This window comes from Sinocyclocheilus rhinocerous, unplaced genomic scaffold (assembly GCF_001515625.1).
Source record: "Sinocyclocheilus rhinocerous isolate Xijiao unplaced genomic scaffold, SAMN03320098_v1.1 scaffold38, whole genome shotgun sequence".
NCBI lineage: Eukaryota > Metazoa > Chordata > Actinopteri > Cypriniformes > Cyprinidae > Sinocyclocheilus > Sinocyclocheilus rhinocerous.
In genome coordinates this window covers 258731-283718 of record NW_015666482.1, presented here as the reverse complement: position 1 = coordinate 283718, position 24988 = coordinate 258731, and the positions used below count along the sequence as shown (strand labels likewise).

Below are 24988 nucleotides of genomic sequence, written 5' to 3'. Positions count from 1 at the left end.
TTATTTTTTATTTTACAAGTTAAAAACAAAATGTATTATTTTATAAAGATAATTATAATTATTTTGTTTATATAGAATATTATATATTTCTAAAATATAAGATAATTATAATTATTTTGTTTATTATGATGTTTTAGACACTGTTTGTGTGTTTCCTTCATCAGACGCAGGCGGCATCTCAGGAAGCTCTGGAGCAGATGAAAGCTGCTAATGAGGCCAGTCAGCGCGCTCAGCACGAGCAGCGCATCAGGGATCTGGAGGGAGAGCTCAGCCGTTTACGCAGCGTTCAGCAGGACAGTCTGCTTCAGAGAGACTCCAGCCGCACAGAGCTGGAGCGCTACAAACAGCTGTACAGCGAAGAGCTCCATCTCCGCAAGAGTCTGGCCGCCAAACTAGAGAGGTGAGAGGCATCATGGGAGCCAGTCCTCAGAATTATATTTAGAAATACTGTTTGTCTTCATTATAATCACAGCTCAATCACATTTTCAGATTCAAAAATTGAAATTAGTTGCATTAGCCACAAAAAAAAGGAGTTTAATGGCAATTATTTCAATGCCTATCAGGTGCAGAAAATTATAAAAATAATCAATTCTAATAAATTATTCAAATAAAAAATAAATAAAAATAGCAAAATATAAATAAAATAATACATATTATTTCAAAATATGTAAAGATAATCAGAAAATTATGGTAAATTTAGCAAGTAAAATAAAAAATAAATACAAATAAATTAATAAAATAAAATATAAATAAATAAATATTATTTCAGTGCATATCGAGGAAGATGCAGAAAATCATGATATAAATAAATATAAATAAATTACTAAAATAAAAAAGTAAATAAAAATTGTAAAATGTAAAAACGAATACATAAAAAATAAATATTATTTCAAAACCTATCAAGGGAGTCACAGAAAATGATGATACATCTACCAGGTAAAGAAAATAAATATATATAAAATATATAAATGAAAATTGTCAAATATAAAGAAATATTATTTCAAAGAAATGTGCAGAAAATGATCAATTTACAAAGCAGAGCTAAAATAATAAGTACAAATAAATTAATCAAATAAAAAATAGTAAATAGTACAATTACATTAGAAATAAATATGATTTTAAAGCATATTAAGGGAGGCACAGAAAATTATGATAAACTTACCAAGTTAAAAAAATAAGTAAATAAGTAAAAAACAAACATGAATAAGTTCTTAAAGTAAAAAAATGAAAATTACCCTAAATTATTTTTATTGTTATTTTAATCAACCCTAGTAAATATTTCCAATTAAAAAATAGGCTGCTATTTCTGTATTTAGTTGATTTATTTCTGTTTCATAAAGGTTTACTGTTTTTTTGTTTGTTTGTTTTTCAAAATGTGCCAAAATGTCTTTTTGTTAATTTTGTGCAGGTCGAGCGAGCGGTTAGCGGAGGCCAACACTAAGCTTCTGAGCGAGAGGCAGCGCAGTAAATCTCTGCTCACCAGCAGTATAGTGAACGGCGGTTTAGGAGGCCCCGCTCTGGATGTGGGGGCGTACGGAGCCTCTCTAGGACCCCTGAGCAGGAGTCTGGGCCTCGGGACGCCTCTGCTGGGTACGGTAGGGGAATCCCAGAGCAGCCGCGTAGAGGCCTACCTGGCAAAGGTGAGCGATGCCGCATGCAGTCTTTGACTCTCATTTAGATTGTGAACAGGTTTCAAATCCTACACCACACTGACTCAACATTCAACTCTAACCATGAGCTAATACTTACTGTTAGCTTTAGAAGAGCCACCCAAAATAAATCCCATGCCAGGTGGTGATTCTAAGACTAACAAACAATGATATATCTTCTCCTTCCACTATCTTTCCCTTCATAAACGTAGTAAATAACCTCCTGGTCTGTTTTTCCTGTGGCTGCTGTCTGGACTCATGACCTCTTCTGTCTCTGATATCTTCAGCTTCTAGCTCAAAAGTCTGTTTCTCACCTGTCCTCTCTGCAGCCTGATACCTGAGCAGGTGTGTAGCTGATGTGTGCAGACCTCTGACTGTCAGAACACACACACACACACACACACCTGCTTTAATGTGTCTCTGCGGCTTCACACAGCTGTTTATGGGAGAAAACGTTGAGTCAGAAATCATGCTGGATTTTTAGTAAGATTTTAATTAGATCAGAGTTTGAAGACTTACCTGTGCCATTACAGCTTTTAGTACACCGAGTCGTTTCTGAAAAAAGTCATTATCTTTCTTCAGAATTAGTTATTTGTGTATTATTCATTCGTATTTATTTATATTTGAATTAGCTTTTGTTTTTATATTTTCTGTTTTCATTTCAATTTTAGTTTGAATTTTGTAATTTTGTTACGTGCTTTTGTCATTTTTATTTATTTTTTTATTTTCAATTTGTTTATTCTTATTTTTTCAGGTTTTGTTTTAATGATTGCATATGCAGTAAATTTTAATAGTTATAATAGTTTAGTATATTTTTTAGTTTTAATGAAGTTTTATAGATAATAAATCATTTTACATTTTAATTATTTTGTGTAAAAATTTTAACTTTTGGGAGTTGGATCAGAGAGTTCATTCATCACACTGGAAATGGAAGGTAAAGTCAAGCGCATTGCATTGTGGGATGCTCTGGTTGTTTACTGCACATTTTGACAAATGTAGTAGCTTATTTAGGTATTTAAATGATACAGAAAATCGACATACTGCAGAGTAAATATACTACAGAAGTAGCATGAGTATCTATTATGTCTATATTTAATATTTATATTTAAACAAGATCTATGATTTATGAACAAATATGTGATGTAACGTGCTTAGCTGTACTGGTCAAAGTTTGAACCCCTTTATTTGATCCTTTTTGAGGTAATTTTTCATACTAAAATGAATGTGTAAATGATTCAGATGATTTTTTTTTTTTGCCCCAGTCTTAATTTGATATTATACTAATGAAATCATAAAATGAAATCATATCACTAGCTAGGGTTACATTATGGCCGAGTTTGTTCAGGCAAAAAAAAAATCAGGTCATGTGACATTACATACTGGAGTAATGATGCTGGAAATTCAGCTTTGATCACAGGCATAAATTACATTTTAAAATGTATTCAAATAAAAAACAGCTATTTTAAATTGTAATAATATTTTACGATTTCTCTGGTTTTACTGTATTTTAAATCAAATAAATGCTGCCTTAAAACCCAACATTTTTTAATGGTAATGGATGCTTTTACTAGCATTTGGATTTTGACCAATCAGATGTGTCAAAACCATGGTGCATCTGCATAGTCATGGTTATACATTTTTATAGTATGAACGCTGTGACAACTTTAAAAAAAGAGCTGGCTGAGTGCTAGTTTTAGGACATGCGTGTTTGATGAGATCAGATGTGTCAGATGTGTAATCTGATTGGTCTGTTCCTGTTGCAGATGCAGACGGAGCTGGAGAAGCACATATCGAAGGAGCTGGACTATGGTGAGACATTATTACAACAAAATGTTTACATGTATTTTATGTAAATAGTCCTTTTTACTGTTATGAGGATCACATTCGTTTAGATTACAAGCTATCATAATCTATCATAATTTATATATTTAATTTATATTAGAATTTAAATATGTAGTATAAACGACATATTCTCCTATATCACACTATATGAGCCATAAAATACAAACAAAATGCATGCAAAAGTTTTTTTTTGTCTGAAGGTTTAATTAACTGTTCAGTTAAAAAAAGATACATTTTTCAGACTTTACTTTAAAATGTCAGACTTTACAGGGTTATTATGATCCTTAAGTTAGAATTACATGATGACTGGTTGGATCTCCACTCAAGTCCAAGCAAAAATGTGTTCTGTATTAATGTGAATGGCCTCAAAAGTGACTTTTTTGTGATTTTCTTTCTCATGTCATTCTCTCAGTAACAGGAGAGCTGGAAGGAGGAAGTGCCCGCATGTCTCCCGTAGGATCGGCCTCTGGCTCTCAGAATCTGAACGTAAGTCTGGAGCCGCCAGACCCCGTGAGCAGAGCCACTCAACAGTACCTGGAGGTGCTGAAGAAGAACTACAGGATCTGAGCCGCGGTCAGTCCACACACTGTGAGCACAATCAACTCCAGCGCCTTATCGCTGACCCACAAACCCACTCGACCACCCTAAAAAACCTAGAGTTTGAGAAAACACGAGTTTGTTTACTAAAGCTGGTGTTTTAAAAGCAGTTATGCTGCCTCCTTATGGTCACTGAAGAAATAGTTCACCCAAAAATGAAAATTTGCTGGCCAACTAAAAATGAGTTTGTTTCTTAATGGGACTTAAAGTTGAGTACATTTTAAGCAAATTTTCATTTTGGATGAACTATTCCTTTTAATACTCAAAGTCTATCTGAACATGTTCTTCAGAGTCTGTTTAACGAAAGGCTCATTATCAAAGTAGAATATATTCATACTTGTAAAATCCCGGGCACCGGACTGATTCCTGCTGGTCAGGAACCAACGTCGCCATTTTTTCTGAGTCAAAATGAGTGAAAAACTCTGAAACGAGGCTGCCTGTCTGGACTTGTGTATTAGTCCAGACCACCAAAAGGGCCAAAGTTTCAACACTACAATCAGTTTGTGATCTTTAATCGAGTGTGACAATGCACTTTTGTGCCTCAGGAGCAAGTGAACTGTGTGTTTAAGTCATTCTGTCGTTGTTGAAGCCATACAAGCGTCACTGAGGTTTTATGGTACGTGTGAAGTGCAGCTTTCAGTGTTGCATCCCCAAAGTCTTTTGTTTTTATCATATGTGGGGTTTTAGTTGACTATGTATATAGTTTTTGTAGTCGAGGCATATTATAAAGAGTGTTACATTTGTACCGTTAATATTATTGCCAAGTAATGACAATGGTACATTCTGTTATCGTGCAATATATACACAACTTATTTTAATTTCAAATGACCAAACACTCATTTGGAGATGTTTTTTGGGAAATTAATGCTATACTTGAATGAGACAAAACTAGACAATGATCTGGTGATTTTCTAGAGTATGTGACAGTGTCACCGCTTCGCTGTGCTCAGGTTGAATCTTTTCGTGTGTGTGATTGAATCTCACCAGGTCATATTTTAGATGTTGCATAAATTATATTTTGCACAATGTTATTAAAAAAATCTTTTTTTGCATATTTTCTTAACAGTTAAGTACATTTTACCCCCCAAATTCACATTACTGTAATTAAAAATTATTAAAGTATATATATATATATATATATATACACACAAATCAAAACAAAAACTACAATGCATATACAATTTTAATATATATACATAGGTTTATAAAAATATATATAGAAACAAATATATAAATAACATTAAATTTGCTTTATTATTAATTGTACAAAAAATGCTTAAGCTTAATTTGCAAAATGTCAATAAAAAATGTTTTTTTGCATTGTGATATTTTCTTTAAACAGACAATTAAACTGATTTTACCACCAAATTCTCATTGCTGGCATTTAAAAAAAGTTTTTTTTAAATTCAGTATTAGATTCAGATATTAGATTAGACAAATTAAATTCAGTAGAACAGACACTACCATGCAACATGCTATATATCTATATCTAAATATATATATATATATATATACACACATTTTTGGTGTGTTAATGACAATTGGAGCAGAAAATGTGCACAACTGTTAACTGTGCAAAAACTCTTTAAAATAATCTTGGTTTTCATTATGCACAATGATTTTTTTTTTTTTTGTGGTGAAATATGACAGTAGCGTGTTTTTAATAGTTTTCAGCAGATTCATCTGTATGTTTTAGTTTTTGTCAACTGAAATATGTTCAGTCTCTTCCAAGCATTTCAGTATTGTTTTTGTCTCGAGAGGTTTCAGATGTTTAAATTGAGATGTTTAAAAGCTATAAAATGAACATGGGCCTTACTGTTGTGTTTGTTATTGTCTCAGACCAGTCAAAAATGGTGAATCACTTTCATAATGAACACAAAAAGCAACCTTTATTTATCTAATATACAAAATTCAACAGCACAAATAAACACTCAGCTCTATGATGTCCAGCTTTCCTCTGAATCATTCAGTCAGTGATGCGTCTCAGAAGTTCTTCATACTCCAAATCATACAAATGGATGGATATTTGACTAAAGAACATAGTGTGAGGTTCATCTCATCGATCCTCCTCACGAGTCTTCAGCAGAACCTCAGGTCATTCTCCAGTTTGTAGATTTTGGCCCTCAGGTTCTTCAGCTCACTCTGGACCTTTATCGTGCGGCTGTTGGTCTGTCGAACTTCATGGAGAATCGCCAGGTCTTGATCAGGGCCCACATTGAGTGTCAACTAGTGAAAGACACAGCCATCAAAATCTGCATCAATTAATGCTAATATTAATGACTAACAAATAGTTGCCAATTTCATATATATTGATATCAGACAATTTAGCTGATTGTGTGAAGCTGAAAACCTCAAGCTAAGGAGACATATGAAGAGTTCATTTGCAAAAACGATAAACGCCACTTATAAAAAAAAAGAGCTGATTGCCGTGCATTATTCTGCACATATAGCGCGATCTGAACCCTAAACACGTTGTCAAAAAAGCCGGTTTTGTCCACTTTCAAGGCATCGTGAGTTCACGTTTTACTGCAGAAGCCGACAAGCGCCCTTGTTGGTTTTGAACAGAAGCCGATAAATCCATTTTAACGAATTCTTCAGGGCGAAAAAGGAAAATAAAAGCTGAAACGTTTTCACGGAACCTTGCAAAAGCAGCGTGTTACAATGGTGAGGGAAAAGCACTGTGTATTGCGTGTAATCACATCCATACAGTTTATCATCACAACAACAACAACGTGTGTCAGGCATCTACATTGTTATCTGAGGAAATTACAAAGATTAAACAAGTTTTTTTTTTTAACTCTAAAACATGAAATGTGGAGTTATCTGCTTTTGCCAAAAAACGACTGTTGGCGTTATCTGCTTTTGCTATAAAACAAACTTTTAATATGTAAAAAAAAACATACTTTGAATGAACTTTAATTTTGTAAATTACCTGTATTCGTTTAAGTTATTATTACTCAATCAAAACAACCCAACTACTGCAGTTTGATTGATATTACTTGGAATGCGCAATAAAAAAAACGTGATTTCTGAAAATAAAAATGGAGTTATCGGTTTTTGCAAATTAACTCTTCATATATTCTTAAATAGCAGAGATGCATGAGAGAAATGACTGACTTTAAAGAGATATTTCTCCACGTCTTTGACTTTCTGCCGCAGGAGTTTGATATCGGTCTTGAATCCCTCCACCTCCATATATTTTTATATAAAAACTTATTTTATTTCACCTAGTTGCCAAGGCAGCATTTTTCATTTAGTTTAAGTTGAGTGCTCAAATAACTAAAACTAAAAATCAAAACAACCCAACTACTGCAGTTTGATTGATATTACTTGGAATGCGCAATAAAAAAAACGTGATTTCTGAAAATAAAAATGGAGTTATCGGTTTTTGCAAATTAACTCTTCATATATTCTTAAATAGCAGAGATGCATGAGAGAAATGACTGACTTTAAAGAGATATTTCTCCACGTCTTTGACTTTCTGCCGCAGGAGTTTGATATCGGTCTTGAATCCCTCCACCTCCATGGCTCGTCTCTTCTCCAGAGCTTCATAACGTTTAGTCATCAGCTGCAGACGTTTGGCAATCTTATCAGAGCGCTCCTAAAAACACACGTGCAAAAATCAGATGCTAGTTTGACACTAAAGCAACCTCGACATTTCAATAAAATATCAAAATATTTTCATGTCAAAAGCATCTCACCCTGGTGTGCTTCGAAACAGTACTTTTTTTAAATAAACATAGAAGGAGAGATTTAGCATGATGTTTAGGCTGCTCTTGTCTGTATGACTCAAGGACAATCAGCTGAACATCTCGTTTTTTGTGAGCCGCAGAAGTTAATAGTACAGGCATACATGAGGGTGGCTAATCAATCATTTCTTTGCTTTCTTCTGGTGAAGGAGTTTGTTTGCATACTTTGAAGATCTCTCGGCCCACGTCGCCCTCCTCTCTGATCTGGGACAGGTCCGTCTCCAGATTCACACACTGCTCTCGGTACATGTCAGCCAGTTTATGAGCCTGTTTCAGTTCCTCATGCAAAGCCTGCTGGGAAAAAAACAAAAAAACAAAACCACTTGTGAGACCTGGATAAAGTCTTGTTTCAAAAGATGAAGGAGAATGTGATTCCTCCTTATAAAAGAGTTTTCAACTAAAGCATGCTTACCCTGCACAAAAATATTATACATTTTAAAACTATGTAATTTACCTGTACAATTATTATGCATACCTATGCATAAGTTTGTTAATATATTTAATCATTTGCACAAAGACAAATGTGGCTCCTGTACACCAGAGGTTTTCAAAAATACACTGTGTGTATATATATATATATATATATATAAAAATACATTTGAATTATATATATATATATATATGTGTGTGTGTGTGTGTAACCGTACACGTATTCATACCAAATATTTTCGGTACGGGTCGATACGCACGTGTATCGAACAAATCGTTCCGGTATTTTTTCAGGAAATTCAGACAGACAATAAATGCCGTTTTGGCGCTTTTTGATGAGACGAGACAGCTCGCTGTACAGAAGCCTCGGTTCTAACAGCAGCACGGGGCACGATTGAGCGCGATCATCCCTTCATCTTTATTACTAGTTTTAACGCGAAATAAACATGAATGAACATCTCCTGCCTCACGTAATCACTCAATCAGTGCTTCAACCGCAGAAAGATGTCATGAAAACAGCTTGTAAACAAAATGTCACGCAGCATGTTATTTACCTCAGGCAATCAGTGTCTCCAGCTCGTTATTTGCCAGAGAAATGAAGTCTAGTGAAGAGCATTTTGCCAAATATTAGACTGTACTTCATTATATTTACTTTACCTGTAAGTGATGTCTTAAGTATGTAATGTATGTTTAAATAAATATTTTATGAAACAAGTTATGACTTATATTTCAACAACAAATAGAAATTGTATAATTTAGAAGTTAATTTAAAAAATTTACATGTTTGCATACAATTTTTTTAATTTGAGTGTTGATTATTATAGTTAAAAATAAACAGTAATTGAATTTAAGTTTGTGCTCTGTTGTTAATTGTAACCTTATAGTAATGTAAAAGGGCTCTCTATAGTTTAGAGCGGAAGCTGAGGTAGATTTTATCCCTAGAAATTTTTTTTAATTGTAAATGAATTTAAAGAAAAAGCCATTTGTTCAGTAAACCATTCTTTAATTAAAAAAAATGTTTAGTATTTTTTCCTCCTGCTGTACTGAAACCATACCGAACCGTGACGTCAAAACCGAGGTACGTACTGAACCATCATGTTTGTGTACCGTTACACCCCTAATATATATATATATTAAATAATAAAGTCAGCTATATATTTAAAACTCATTTATAATATGTGAGAAAAATAATGTGATATGTTTAAGAATAACAATGCAAATGACAAATAGTTCAATGTACTAAAGCCTAAGATAAAGTATTGTTCTGGAAAATATAAAAAAAATATTTAGAAAATTAAAAAATACATTTGAATATATGCACACACATACAGTATATATATAAGTGCTGGGGAACGATTAATCGTGATAAATTGCATCAAAAATAAAAGTTTTTGTTTATATAATAGGGTTAGTGTGTACTGTGTATATTTATGTACATATAAAGACACACATATACAGTATATATTTAAAAAATATTACATGTATATATTTATATTCATATAGTTCATATCATATATAAATATATTTAATATACAAACATAACATTTTTCTTAAATATATACATGCATGTGTGTGTATTTATATATACATAATAAATAAACACAGTACACACACACACATATATTATGTACAGAAAAACTTTTATTTTGGATGCGATTAAAGGCAGAGTAAGCGATTTCTGGTAGCCAATGTTGATATTTGAAATCACCAAAACAAACACGCCCCTACCCCAAAAGGGTCTTGCCCCTATTTTGATAGCTCCGCCCCACATATACGTACGCAACCCAGGCAACGATTAGTTCTGTGAAAGAAAGCAAAACCAATGTTACACCGTGTCTACGGACGTGAGCGGCGCGGCGCAACAAATCCCCGACAGAAAACTGCTGCGGGGTTCAATTTATGCCGTGCTGACACACATTTCAAATGGTTTTCAACGGTCGTTTTATCGCGTCCAGTGTAGGCAGACTTTAGTTGTTGTAGACACGGTGTTACTCACCTACTGAGAAGAAACATAGCAACCTCGGCGTCCGATCGCAGGCCTCCGCTCCTTGAGTTCTCTCCAGCACTGGAAAGCTGATCCAATATTTTACACGGGTCCTACTTCTTGCCTTGTCGTTCCGCAGACGTTTTCCTCTTTTGTTTTTTTATCCGCCATCTCTATCTTTCTGTCGCTCGGCTCGGCTAATGTCCGTCCCATGCACTGAAAGCTCTCTCCTCCACATCACGAGACGAGTAGACACGCACCTTATTGCTGATTGGTTACAAGTTTGTTTTGCTATTCGGCCCGAATCAGTTTTCTAAAGTGTTTTTGAAAAATCACATACCCTGCCTTTAATCGTTGCCCAGCACTAATATATATACATGCATACAGTATATATAACAATACTTTATCTTAGGCTTTAATATGTTAATGTAAATGGCAAATAGTTATTTCTTTAAAAACATATCACATTATTTTTCTCACATATTATAAATGAGTTTTAAATATATAGCTGACTTTATTATTTAATAAGTGGGTTTATCATCATCATCATATTTGGGAGTCTTTGGCATTAAAAGTTCTGCCTTAAACCAGGCATTTGTGCCATTCCAAAAACCTAAGTTACTTAAATGAAGAAGGAAATGGGAGCTGTCTGACCCGGATCTCCTCCCGGTGAGTGTGGCTGCTCTCGTGTCTGGGCTGTGAGATGAACGGGGCGTCTGCAGACAGAGGCGGAGGCTGCTCGGGGAAACTGCGCTCCTCTCGCAGCCGCTCCTGACAGGAGTCCAGCTCTCGCAGCAGACGGTCCTTCTCCAGCATCCAGCTCTTCTCGTGAGCTCGACTCTCAAACTTCAGCTGCAGGAAGTCCCTGGTGCTCTCGTACAGCAGGTTCTGCGTGCGCTGCAGTCTGAACATGAGGCAGAGTCTCGCTCAAGCCTGGTGCTCGGGGTTTGTTGAATCAGGAGGAGGGATGAACTTACTTGTCGGTGAGGGCCGTGATTGTGTCCTGGTCGCGCTGGTGCTGTACCTGTCTCTCCTCCTGATGAATGCGTCGGTCCTCCAGCAGCGCCTCCACCTGCTCTTTAGCCAGACGCGTCTGCTCCTCCAGCTGAGCCTGCAGCGCCTCCACCTGGACTCATACAACAACAGCAGCCATTCAACACATGCCAAGCTACTTTTTTTAAAATTAGCACATGCTTATTAAATTTAAATGTTTATTCTGCACAAATTTTTTTTCTAAATTAAAGCTAATTATATGTATACCTACACATTATGTACATCTATATTTATAGACAATTTAACAATTAAAACATGTTCGTTCTGCTCAAAAAATATAAATGAAAGCAAATTATATGTACATCTACACATGTACATCTATATTTATATATTTATATAAAATACTATAATTAAAATTATTATATTTTTACATTTAAAATTAAATAATAAAAATATTTATATTTATATTATATAAAAATAATATTTAACATTTTTAATTTAAAACCATTCATAAAAATTGATATTTAAAATATAGAAATAAATATTGCACAAATATACATATAATTTGCTTTCATTTATATGTATATGTACACCTACACATTATGTACATCTATATTTATATAATATTTTTTATAAAATAATAATGAAAATTATTACATATTTTTTTAATTTAAAACTAAATAATAAAATAAAAATATTTATATTATACAAAAATAAAACTTTTCATAAAAATGTATATTTAAAATATAATAATAATAATAAATAATATATATATTTAATTAAAACATGCTTAAAACATTCGTTTAAAAAAAAATTCTCCTTTGTTGTTTAGTAGAAAGTACTCTTCTATCAGTATTGGACCATGGTGATATAATTTATATGCATGCATCTCTGAATGTTTTGAAAAAATTGGATGTAGTTTATCACACTGCTTTACGATTTGTTACTGGTACAAGTGTTCGCAAACATCACTGTAATTTATATGAAATGACAAATTGGACTTAGAAAAAAACATGTTAATTTTTAGTTTAAAAGCTTTAGTGGGTAAATTACCACAGTATATATCTAGTTTGTTGACATACTGCACAAATATTTATAATACCAGATCAACAGATAAACTCTTACTTAAGATGCCGATTTTTCATACAGAGATAGGTCGTTCTGCATTTTCTAATTATGATCCGTATTTATGAAATGAACTTCAAGGTACATTACACATGGAAGCTTTACCAGCTCTCGCTATGTTTAAAAATATTTTAAAGTCTGTTTATATAGAACAGTGTACATGTTTTAATAACTGACTAGGACTTGAATTGTTTTTAGATTTGTTTTTGTGTTTCATGTTTGTTCATTGTGTGCTGATGTGTATTTCTTTGTAAATTTGTCCTTTGCTGCCTATCTTGACCAGGACTCCCTGGTAGAAGAGATACTGTACATCAATGGGACCTTCCTGGTTAAATAAGTAAATAAATAAAAAATGCTTATTTGGCAAAAAATGTATAAATGAAAGCAAATTATATGTATGCCAACATATTATGTGCATCTATATATATATATATTTCTAATACTATAAATTAGTAAACTATAAATTATATAAACTATATACGATAAAACATTTTTATTCAATGTGTATTTGCAAATTAATTTTATGTTGAGCATTAAAATAAATTTAAGAAAGTTAATCCTTAATACATTTATCAATATAAACTAACATTTTTGATGGATCGTGTGACACTGAAGACTGGAGTAATAATGCTGAAAATTCACAGAAATAAATTACATTTTAAAATATATTCAACATAGAAAACAAATATTTTAAATTATAATAATATTTCACAGTATAACTGATTTTAGATCAAATAAATGCAGCCTTGTTGACCATGAGACACACACCTGCAGCAGTAACGTCTGGTTGTCTCTCTTGTACTGCTCTGAAATTGTGGCATCTTCTCCTTCTCTGGACGATTTCTTGCTTCCTGTAGTTTGAAACGCCACAAGCTCTTAAAGTACAGAATCTCAAAATATTATGAATGTATCAATGCACCCATAAAACCACCGCAAATTAGTCACTAGTTACTAAATATGAAACAGAATAAAGGTGAAGGCGGACCTTTCACTGATACAGGCCTCGGTTTCACCACCTTTGATTCCTCGTGTGATCTCAGCTGGACCTTCTTCTGAGGGACTGTGACCTAAAACCATATTATTACAAAACAAACTGAATTCATGAAAACATAAAAACCAAGCATAATACTTCCCAAATGGCTATATATAATATCAAAATCAGGTTGATGTGTGTTGTTTTGAACCTTGTGTGGAGGCTCGCGATGGAAATACGTGATCTCGCCTGGATCTGGACCCACCAGCGCTAGAAGATGCTGGATCTTTTTCCGGTCCTCCAGCTCTCTGTGACGATAAAAAGCACTTCAGCTTCAGATATCATGTCTGTGCTCTGGTCTCTGTGATGACGGGACATCTGACCTGATTTTGAGGCGGTCGTTCTCGGCGTACAGTCGCAGCGCCTGCTCTCGCTCCTGGAACAGATACACCTGCATGTCACTGAGAGCGTTCTGGAGCTCTGCGATCTCCTCCTCGCGCTGACGCACCTCCCACTGCAACTGATGCTGCACAAACACACACACAAAACAATAATACAACAACCACGAACAAATGCTAGAACAGAGCAGGAACATCATCCAGGTGACAGTGACAGGAGGTCACCTGCCGATCTCCTCCTCGCGCTGACGCACCTCCCACTGCAACTGATGCTGCACAAACACACACACAAAACAATAATACAACAACCACGAACAAATGCTAGAACAGAGCAGGAACATCATCCAGGTGACAGTGACAGGCGGTCACCTGCTCCTCCGCGGTGCTCCTGCACTTCTCCAGCATCTGCAGCAGGTCATCATGTTCTCCATCAAACTGCGCCACCTTCTGCCTGTAGAAGTCCAGCAGCTCGCGGGATGGCCGCAGATACGCCAGACGCTCAGAGACGGAGGGCAGCGGAGACTCACGCTGCAGGCTGAGCTCAGGACTGACCCGAACAGAGAAAAAGAGGATGAGACGCTTAAAAGAGTGGCATTTGGGATTTCAGATAATGTTATCTGAAATTATATCTGTAGATAGATAGATAGATAGATAGTCAGATGATAGATAAAATAGATAGATAGATAGATAGTCAGATGATAGATAGATAGATAGATAGATAGACATACATACATACATATATATATATTTACCTTTTACGTTCCTTTGTAGGAGAAGAATCCATCATCACAGTGTATGGCCTAAATGTTTTATTATTAAAAAAAAAAAAGGACTTTAATGTGATGCACTCAAACTACATTAAAAAGCATAATAATAAAATAAATAAATGAAAATTACATTATTTTACACATCAATTTTTAAGGTGATTTTATCTCATAATAATCTGTAGGCGATCAAACTTTAATCTAAAATTAAGGTAAATTAAAGACAACACGCAATATATCAATATTCATAAGAACAGCCCAAACTAAAGCTCTTTTGTTGACATACAGGTGTGTTCAGTCTGACACGCTTCTGGGTGGCATGTAAACAGTGACGCTTTGCGTGGGACATTTGAACGAACACAGCGTTATACATATACAGGTTTATTTAGACTGTTTAACGATAGAATTAACTGCTTAAATTATCACTTTAGTCACTTTATGTATTCATCAACCTGTCAGATGTGCAATAAATAGTTAATGTTGCACAATAAAACCAAAATATCATAAATAGCGGTCGTTAATGATTTAACTAACCAGCTACATCTGCCATTTCCAATATTTACCGCACGCTCACACGATTATATCACTGTTATAATAATATTCTCGTGGTAAGCCAAATGTTTATGTAATAGTTACCTTCTGCATGCGTGTGTATGCTCGACGCTCGCTTTTAAAACACGCCGGTTACAAACCGGAAGTCTCAGTGTTTAATCGAGCGCGTTCTGTCTGCGTGCGCAACAGCGACGCAGCCTGGCGTCAGACTCCAGCAGCAGACGCCTGTCAGTTCTACACTATTTCCTGCTGACACACACACACACAAACACTGCACGGGGATTGATTTAGATAAGAGCCATACACGGATCTCCTACGTGCCCTTTAGAGCTAGAAAAACATGTTTGACAGCTGCTGCTAGCATGTGAGCTAATGCTTAGCAGCGCAGGAGGAGTCATGCTCAGGTCAAAGTAGTAGCACTGTCTTGCTTCTTCATTTATTTCGAAGAAAAACATGGCAGAGATCTTTTCCCGCTTGAATATGTTTAGAATCGGGTGGAGAGGCGTGAAATTGAGCAGGAAAGTCACTAATGCAGCTGTTTCTGCGCAGACGCAGCGCCGCTACAGCACAGTGAGTTCACGCTCATTATTATTATTATCGTTCATAATTTAATCCTCAGTAATTATAATGAGTCAACAAACACCCCAAACCACAGCAAGACGAGTAGTGTTACGTGCTCTTAGGCTTGTGTTGTTTTCATGAGTTTCGGGTCAGTTTCTGGCTGTGTTTCAAAACGTTATGTGCTGCCTATCTAGACAGCATTTTCGGTCCAAAAATGCACATATTATATTGTAATCATGTGTATATACAGTTGTATATTATTATAATTATAATATGATATTATAATTATTTCTAAGGATGTTTATATAATATGATATAAAATATTATATATATATATGGATATTTATATACATTTGTATATGCAAAATAAAAAATCCTTTTATGTGTGTGTATTTATATATACCTAATAAATATACACAGTACACACTTATAGTATGTAAACATAAACTTTTATTTTTGAATCGATTAATCGCGATTAATCGTTTTGCAGCCCTAGTCACGAAATCAGTCCCCATTATAATTCCTGTCCACACAGGAAGTGTCCATGGTGTCTTCGGATTTTGTATTTTTGTTTGTTGTGTTTTGATTTTTTACATGCTTTTAAGCTATTTTTGAGCCATTTTATTTTTCCTGTTCATCTGAAATGATTTTACTTACAAATATCATATATGTTAATTAACTGCATTGAATTTTATTAGTTAAATACTCAAGCGTGTAAAATTTAAATCATGTTTTGCATTTGAAAACCTGTTTCCAGAGTAAAACATAAACAATGTAATTGTAAAGGTGTGGTCATATTTGCGAAATTTGTCAATAGTGTAGCAATGTATAAAGCATAGCTCACAACAGCTAAAAATAGACTTTTACATAACTGCACAAGCATACAATTCACTGAGGCCCATTTCTGCTTAGAGTAAAACAAGGGCAACTTTGTATCTTCCAATTCACCCGACTTTATATCTTACAATACAACATTTCTTATTTCTTACACTTTTTCTTAAGGTGATGTCTCATTTAATCCCATATTGCAAAAAAAAAAATTTTTTTTTGTGGCTGAAATATATGCTAAATATATGTTGCAAACAGTGAAGCTCAATGAAATATATTTTTGAAATAGAAAATATATTTAGTTTCAGACTTCATATACCAAAATGTATTTATAAATGTATTTCAGGGGCAAGAAAATACATTTCCAATCTTACAGTAGTCTACATTTAAGCTAAATACAAATGTCCTATTAGAGATCAAAAGGTAGATTTATAATGATTTAATAAGGTTTAATATTTTTATATATTGCAATATTGCATTTTTTGGAGCATTTTAAATTGTTCCTTGCTCAAGTTTATTCAAATGTGTTATATGTTCGCACGTGTTATAGATAATTTAAGTTTTGTTTTAAATGTGACACATGTGAATAGTTTATTCAAATGTGTTATATGTTCGCACGTGTTATAGATAATTTAAGTTTTGTTTTAAATGTGACACGTGAATACATTTTCTTGGACTGAAATATATAGAGGTCAAAAAATATTTTTAAACGTTTTTTAAATTGAATTTATACATTTAAAATATATTTTCAAAAATATACAAAATGGCCAAAAATATATCGGTAGAAAATATATTTACATAAATATATTTTGAAACATATTTCAGTAAATATATATTTTAGCCATTTTTTTTGTATGTTTTGAAATATATTTGAAAATATATTTTTTGTGCTGTCGGAAATGTTATAAACCAAACAGCTTTCTGTTGTCAAGTGCAGCAAATCTGTGTGACCAACTTGACCTTGTTGCAAAATCTGTATGAGGAACTCTTTAGACCTCATTTGAAAATCCTTATCATGTATATTCATACAGAAATGACTGGATTTCGCCAACACAAAAATTTTCACGACACCTTAAGAAAAATTTTAAGAAATAAAGATGCATTGTGAAGTTGCAATTACAAGCAACAGCAATTAGAAGAAAAAAGTCTCAATTAATTTTTTTACGCTAAAGCAGAAACAGGCTTCAATTAATTGTATTTTTATGCAGTTACATAAAGTACATTTTTATGCTAATGGAGTTTTATTAAAAATATGCCAAACTTTCGATACAGTGTTTTTCATCCACTTTACTGTTACTGCAGTCTGCTGTTGACCTGCTTCGTGTTTGTTGCGATGATTCGCTTTGACACTTCCAGTCTTTGCCCTGTCGGTTAATAGTGTTACGCCTTGTCCCAAATCATGCCTTCGCGCTCAATCTTTTCTAAGCAGTGACCCTTCTTCTGCAAAAACTCTTGTGAGATTTGAAATGTAGCAGTTAACGTACGAATGAGTTTCGCAGAATCAATGACGTTTACGTTCTAGACAAGCCGAAATCAAGTGCACCATTTGGGACCTCAAGTGGCTTATGGGTAAATTGTTATGAGCTCAAACAGAGCATTGAAAGAGATATTTTCACAAGCACAAGGTTAAACGTTTGCAGCAAGGAAAGACGTTCATCCATGAAGCCATATTAGTTAATGAAGAAACAACACGATGCCATTGACAAGAGGAAGTTCATTTTTTTTCTCCAATAGGTGGAAATGTGTGTGTTCTCTCTAATATATTTGCCATTAAAGTTCACATACGCCTCAGTTAGTTTGTGTAAATGTGAACACTTTGGTTTGCTGTATAACACGGTACCTCTTAAGCGCCATTCACACAGTTCGTATACTTGCGTTTTGTTTGCGCTGTTTTGTAATTGTCTTATGTACACAAGTCGGTGTTTTGGGCATCATGTCGTACTGTATTTTCAGACGTAATTCAAGGTAAAAAATAGTTCAACTTTTACAATTTTACAATTACAATTTGCAGTTGCTCTGTCTAGCTTTTTTTTTACGCATTCTGCGTGAACTGACTGATAGGACAACGCTGTCAGTGAGCAGCAACAAGCCGCGTGATTATTTTTGGTTTGTTTAAAAATTGAACACACAAAATCCTCAATTCATATCTAGTCCTTTAAATATATTAAGTGTTACGAAAGAACGAAGAATGCATTTGTTGACTTTGTAACGTTTTATGCATTTTATTGTACTGTACACAACCTACTGCAGAATAAATGTCCCACAAGAGGTAATCCGTAATATTGTACTTGTATACTTCATTCGTATGTGTATGTTGTATGTTCATTATAGTTAATTAATTAAATGCATTTTACATTTTCTGAGAGGTCTGATTTGTTTTTACACCACATCCACAATATTTAGCGCACCATATTTGTGTTTGCGCTCAGCAAAGCGTCAAAGGTTTCTAATTACAACGTGTTTTTGCAGCATTGAGCAGTTTAGCCAATCACAGACATGTATGTTGATTTCTGGAACGCAGTGGCCAATCAGGCGTTGGAATCCACTCAACGCTTAAAGGGTTAGTTCACCCAAAAATAAAAATTAGGCTGTGTTTTACTCACCCCCGATGCATCCTAGGTGTATATGACTTTCTTCTTTCAGACGAATCCAGTCGGAGTTATATTAAAAATTGTCTTTGATCTTTCAAGCTCAACGATAGAGCTTGAAAGATCAAAGACAATTTTTAATATAACTCCGACTGGATTCATCTGAAAGAAGAAAGTCATATACACCTAGGATGCATCGGGGGTGAGTAAAACACAGCCTAATTTTTTATTTTTGGGTGAACTAACCCTTTAAAACAGGAGTTTTGAATTTGCTAAGTGTGTAATTCCTCTCAACGAATCCTCTCATCATATAAACAAAGTGTAGACACTGTGTAAATGAAAGATTTCTTAATTATAACGAAAATTTGTGAGATCGTGATAAACCGAAATAAATGACAGCTTTTTAGTTATTATAGTGTGCAATATGCAAGATTTCCTATTTATTAGCCGCTATGGATAAATAACTACAGGAATAACAAAGTGTGGTAAACAGTAAAGCTGTTTGAGCAACAAAACAGTATGTTTATGATTGTGATTATAAATTAAAATTTTTGTACAGGTAAAATAACTTGAAGCGAATTACACCGGAAGCCTCGCACATTCCTGCGTTAATAATAAAGTGGAAAGTAGTTCACCAATATTTGCACCTGGACACTGATTTTTAACAATGAAAATTTAGAAAACTGCCGCTTGTCAGTCAGCAGTCACATGACCTCTTCTCCAGTTGTTCTCCTTCATCAATTGGATGAGAGTCTGAGTGCAGGAAAACAGTCTGTGAATCTGATTGGCTGTCCTGATGCACTATTCCTCCGTGTCGCACTATGAGTTCCCGTGCCATCAGTTCGAACGCTTCCTCGATGTTGTGATGCTGTTTGGCAGAGGTCTCGAGCGCCGCCAGCGCACCCGTCCGCTCCGCTAGCGTGCACGCGTCCTCAAACAGCACCTGCCGCTGCGCCTCCTGGTCACACTTATTACCTGCACGACGGAAAATATATCACGAATATCGAGTTTGTTTGCTGCTATTTATTATGTATATATAAATACACACACATGCATGTATGTATTCAAGAAAAATGTTATATTTGTATATTAAATTTATTTATATATATATATAAGTACTAGAATATTATACATTTTCTGAATTAAATCTCGGGTGTACTCATTTCTGCAATCCTTCATTTATACAAAATTGGCTAATTTACTTATCTTACAGAAAATATTGGCATATATTTTGTTGTTTTTATTAAGTATATGTTTCAATTTTGCCATCATTCCATGAATTATATTAATTATATTAGTGATCATTAAGAAAATACATCTTTTATATTTATTCAGAGGGGGTGTACTCATTTATGCTGTGCACTGTATATAGTATATATACACTATAAAAATACAATAAAACGTTTAACATTTATTATTATTATTATGCAATTGGAAGTCAAAAAGTCAAATGTATAAAAGGTGAAATAAATATTTTTTTAAATAAATTATATATTCTTTATTACATATAATTAATATGATTAATTATGTACATATGTTTCTCTTATAAAAATTTAAATTGAATTTAATCGAAATATAATTTTTTTATTTTATTTAATAATAGAATTTATGGACTTCATTAATTTATTAATATGTTAACTCTTTTTGGAAGAAAATTAAATACTGAAGATGAAACACTAAAAGTATTTATTTATATATTATATATGTATATATTTTTATAATAATAATAATAATAATTTTACCTGCATATCATGTGACCATTAACCAAAATTAGACAACTGTGCACATGTGAATGTCTTAAATGATTGAATTTTCTTTTAAAACCTTAGGGGTAGTTCAAGTAAATATTTTGTGTCAAAGGGGTTCAGCTGGCTGACAAAAAAGTCTGGGACTCTCAGCTCTGACCTATCAGAACGAAGACGACGTTGGCGGCTCCGTACTGCTCCACACCCTGTATCCAGTGCGGCAGAGACTCAAAGGTGGGCCGTCGGGTCAGATCGTACGCGATCATGGCGCCGTGAGCGCTGCGGTAGTAACTCTGTGTGATGGTGCGGAAACGCTCCTGTCCCGCCGTGTCCCAGACCTGCATCTGATCTCAAGAACAGCACACAGATCCACACAGACACCATCACAAATACATCTCTTTAACATCTCAGGTGTCTCTTCTAGACCGCAGTGAGACTCAGTGGAGGCCCCTGAGAAAAAGACCCCAGTAATCTCACATGGCTACTGAAGAGATCTCAACACTGTCTCAAACTGCGCTCGCATTTGCCAAGATACATTTGTCAAAAGGTCTGCAGTCAAAGGTCAAATGTCAATATGAAATCAAACATTTCACATCAAATTCATCCAAGAATGGATGGAAATGATCTGAACTGCTATTGTATAGTTCTATATTGACTCTAATTCTTATTTGATTTCTTTAATTCTTCTGTTTGTATGACTCTGTTTTAGAGAAAAATATCTGTACGTGTTTAATAATAATATATACTTATTATTAATACTATTATTATCAATAAATAAAATGCATTATTTTATGTATTGATTTAATTACACACACAATATATTTGTATTATTCTATTTTGATAGAAAAATATCTGTATATGTTAAATAAAAATATATACTTATTAATACTATTATCAATTTGTATTATTTTGTGTATTGATTTAATTATACACACACACACACACACACACACACAATATATATATTTTTATATAATTGTATCGATATATTTACCCTATACAAATATAATAATAATGCATTATATGTATTCATTTAATTGTTTATTTATTTTTATTCTTTATAATACAATAAAGAAATATTGCTTGAAGAAAATTGAAAATAAAATCCCTATGAAAATAAAATAAACTTTTTAATACATGAAATTAATACATACACATAATACATAAAATAATATATAATGTTATGTATTCATTTACTAGTTCATTTCCTTTATTTCTTCATAATAATAAATATCTTAACTTTATATATATATATATACACTACCGTTCACAAGTTTGGGATCAGTAAGATTTTTAATATTTTTTACTGAAGAAAAATCATAAATCAGAGTGCTCACCTTCACTCTCATCCCATCGATGTCTATCGTGCGAACGGTGAAGTCCACTCCAATAGTGTTGTGCTGGCTGTCACTGAAGAGCCCAGACGTGAAGCTGTGGATCACGCAGGTCTTTCCCACATTACTGTCACCAGTCAGGATGATCTTGAACAGAAAGTCACAGCGGTCTTCATCCTCCTGCCCTGCGGACTGCATTTCTGCAATAAATACTCACAGATCGTGACCCACAGACCCCGAAATGATTCATTCAGGGTGCAAAAGTCACAGCTCCAGTGCTATTTTCACCATATCTGCAATCAGTTCTCTGAAGACAGGCCTTCTCTGTAAGCTAGCACTAAAAATCACATATTAAGAAATCCCCATACTGCCCAAACAAAGTGAGTTGACCTCGTCACACAGCATTAACTCAACATTGACTCATTTTTTTCTGCCATGTCCTTTGTTTTCTGTGAAACACTGAGTCAAATGCAAACAGACACACCCCTGTCTACCTGCGTCTACATATTAAGAAATCCCCATACTGCCCAAACAAAGTGAGTTGACCTCGTCACACAGCATTAACTCAACATTGACTCATTTTTTTCTGCCATGTCCTTTGTTTTCTGTGAAACACTGAGTCAAATGCAAACAGACACACCCCTGTCTACCTGCGTCTGGAGGCGAGACGTCCAGTCGCCTGCCCACCTGCACCACTGCATCTCTGGGAATTGCAGTTTGTTTGTAGATATTGCAATCTATTGGAAAAGAAAATGTGCATATTTAAAGTTTTACATATGAGAAAGCCTGTTACTTCTCTTCTAAACCATCTAAACATGATTCTCAAGTAAAAAAAAAAAAAGATATGTGTGTAATATGCAAACCATCAATTTTGCTGTATTACCAGCAAAAATATTTATTGTGAATACATGTAAAATCATTAACATTATGCTGCGGTTCCAAAATACTGCCTCAACATTCATTCAGTCATTAGCATGTAGCTAAGAATAAATAATAGCCTACACATTAGTTAGAAACACTGGATAAAACAGCCATTATAAATTAAACTGAATGTATTGATCCTTTTCAGGACTGAAATAAATGTTTATTTAGAATTAACTTGTTGCTTGCCTTGTCCACCACTCGATTGCTTTTTATTTTTCTTTCTTTCTTTATTTATTACTGCACATCCTCAGATTGCGCTCAGTGTTAACCTAAAAAAATGATTCACAAAAAAAAAAAAAAAAAAAGATATGAACACATATGCATCTTAGAAAGCGCTAGACTACAAATCAAACACAAAGCAGCGCCGCTGTCTTGAAAGGTGACCTTTGCTCAGCAGAACAGGATATAAACACATAACTCACTCCGCCGTACGCCGTCTTGCTCTATTGCACACAATCACGGGTCACATTTGACTGTCGTAACAAATGAGACAAACTCCAGATCCGTCTGTCAGTCAGTCTTATAAACTACAGAAAGAATAGGCAGTGGCACTTACAGTATGTCTGCTCCAGTAAAGTGTGTTTTTGAGAACGTGAAGGGCTGAAATCTACAGTAATGCGTGTAAACTGTGAATGCACACCCACACACACTCACACTCACGTCATTAGCTGAAGTGAACACGAGGCACAGCTGCTCGACAGACAATGCACACATCTGTGTGAGGGGTGCGCTTGGCTCTCAGCCCGGTCCAGAGGTCAGAGGTCTTTGTGTCTGGTCACAAGTTTGACTCGGGGAAATGCAGATAAGCCAGTTAATGACTCCTCCTGTTTGACTCAGAAAAAGTCTTTTGTTAAACTACACCATGGCAGTCTACCATGAGTACAAACACTGGTTGTTTTGAAAATTATGCAAAATTATATCGAAATGTAAACGTGTAACTGGACTATTATAATTTTCAGATTTTTTTTTTTAAGAAAATGTGAGTATTTGACCATACAAAAAAAAAAAAAGAATGTTGCTATATGGATGCAAAGGGGTTTTTGGTATTTTTCTATACTAAAAATCAACATTTTAGCAAAACGTGCATTTAAAATAATTAGTTTATTTTTTATTATTTCCACAAATTTAAAATATTTAGTCATATTTTTGTTTTCAAAACTTTTCAAATATTTTATATTTTAAAAGATTTTAAATATTTATTGATTTGTCCATTTAAAACTGTTTTTTCATTCATTTGTCCATTTAAAAAAAATGTATTCTTAATTTTTTAAGTAGATCTCCTACTCCACAATTGGCGGTCTTACAGTGTAACAAATTATAGTTTTTTGGTATTTTTCTATACTAAAAATCAACATTTTAGTAAAACGTGCATTTAAAATAATTTATTTTTTATTATTTCCACAAATTTAAAATATTTAGTCATATTTTTGTTTTAAAAACTTTTCAAATATTTTATATTTTAAAAGATTTTAAATATTTATTGATTTGTCAATTTGCAGTGTAACAAAATTTTTTTTTTTAGTATAAATATTCTATATAGTCACTTAAAAAATTGAGGTAATAAAAATGCTATGTATATGTAATTTAAAATTGATGTAGATAAGTTAATCCTTTATCAAGGATGCATTCAATTTATCAAAATTGACAGTAGAGACATTTATACTGTTACAAAGATTTTGACTTCTCTTTTGAACTTTCAATTCATCAAAAAATCCTGAAAAAAATGCATCACACTTTCCACAAAAATATTATGCAAAAAAAACTGTTTTTAACATTGATTAAAATTAGAAATGTTCTCTTTCAAACATTCGCTCTGTATCTCACTATGGGAAACGCCTCAGGCGTGACCAACCCTGGAAGCACCAATTACACCACGTCTGTCAGCTGACAGACCAATCACGACAGTGATGCGGGGAATCCCACCTCCCCTATATATATATATATATATATCGC

The 24988-nt window shown here is 33.9% G+C and overlaps 3 protein-coding genes across 5 annotated transcripts in view; 1 reads left to right on the top strand and 2 right to left on the bottom strand.

The window, feature by feature from the left end:
* The window catches only part of ankrd26 (ankyrin repeat domain containing 26), a 44231-nt gene extending 39947 nt beyond the window's left edge, over window positions 1-4284 (top strand). Inside the window, exons 42-45 of the mRNA XM_016543538.1 lie at window positions 165-400; window positions 1409-1640; window positions 3413-3458; window positions 3904-4284. Coding sequence (XP_016399024.1) covers window positions 165-400; window positions 1409-1640; window positions 3413-3458; window positions 3904-4058 — 669 coding nt within the window. The 3' untranslated portion in view covers window positions 4059-4284. The remainder of the gene's footprint in view (window positions 1-164; window positions 401-1408; window positions 1641-3412; window positions 3459-3903) is intronic.
* A 1466-nt stretch (window positions 4285-5750) lies between these two features.
* LOC107732296 (coiled-coil domain-containing protein 77) lies at window positions 5751-15754 on the bottom strand. Of its 3 annotated transcripts, XM_016543575.1 has the most exons (13): window positions 15140-15754; window positions 14492-14539; window positions 14109-14286; window positions 13725-13867; window positions 13553-13649; window positions 13354-13435; window positions 13137-13219; window positions 11228-11376; window positions 10905-11154; window positions 8003-8128; window positions 7609-7689; window positions 7206-7277; window positions 5751-6314 (listed from the first exon to the last, which is right to left on the bottom strand). In XM_016543575.1, the coding sequence occupies exons 2-13, from the start codon at window positions 14524-14526 to the stop codon at window positions 6168-6170; spliced, it is 1443 nt and encodes a 480-aa protein (XP_016399061.1). In that variant the 5' UTR covers window positions 14527-14539; window positions 15140-15754; the 3' UTR covers window positions 5751-6167. The 3 variants fall into 3 exon arrangements, with proteins under 3 accessions (XP_016399061.1, XP_016399059.1, XP_016399060.1); XM_016543573.1 differs by lacking the exon at window positions 7206-7277 and having other exon boundaries at window positions 5753-6314; window positions 7537-7689; window positions 15140-15741; XM_016543574.1 differs by lacking the exons at window positions 7206-7277; window positions 15140-15754 and adding an exon at window positions 15038-15118 and having other exon boundaries at window positions 5753-6314; window positions 7537-7689.
* Window positions 15755-19455: 3701 nt separating this feature from the next.
* LOC107732279 (ras-related protein Rab-19-like) lies at window positions 19456-23655 on the bottom strand. The gene is made up of 5 exons (XM_016543552.1): window positions 23592-23655; window positions 22762-22848; window positions 22115-22303; window positions 20938-21121; window positions 19456-20007 (listed from the first exon to the last, which is right to left on the bottom strand). Exons 2-5 carry the CDS (start codon window positions 22810-22812, stop codon window positions 19730-19732), a joined length of 702 nt encoding a protein of 233 aa, XP_016399038.1. The 5' UTR covers window positions 22813-22848; window positions 23592-23655; the 3' UTR covers window positions 19456-19729.
* Between the last annotated feature and the right edge of the window lie 1333 nt (window positions 23656-24988).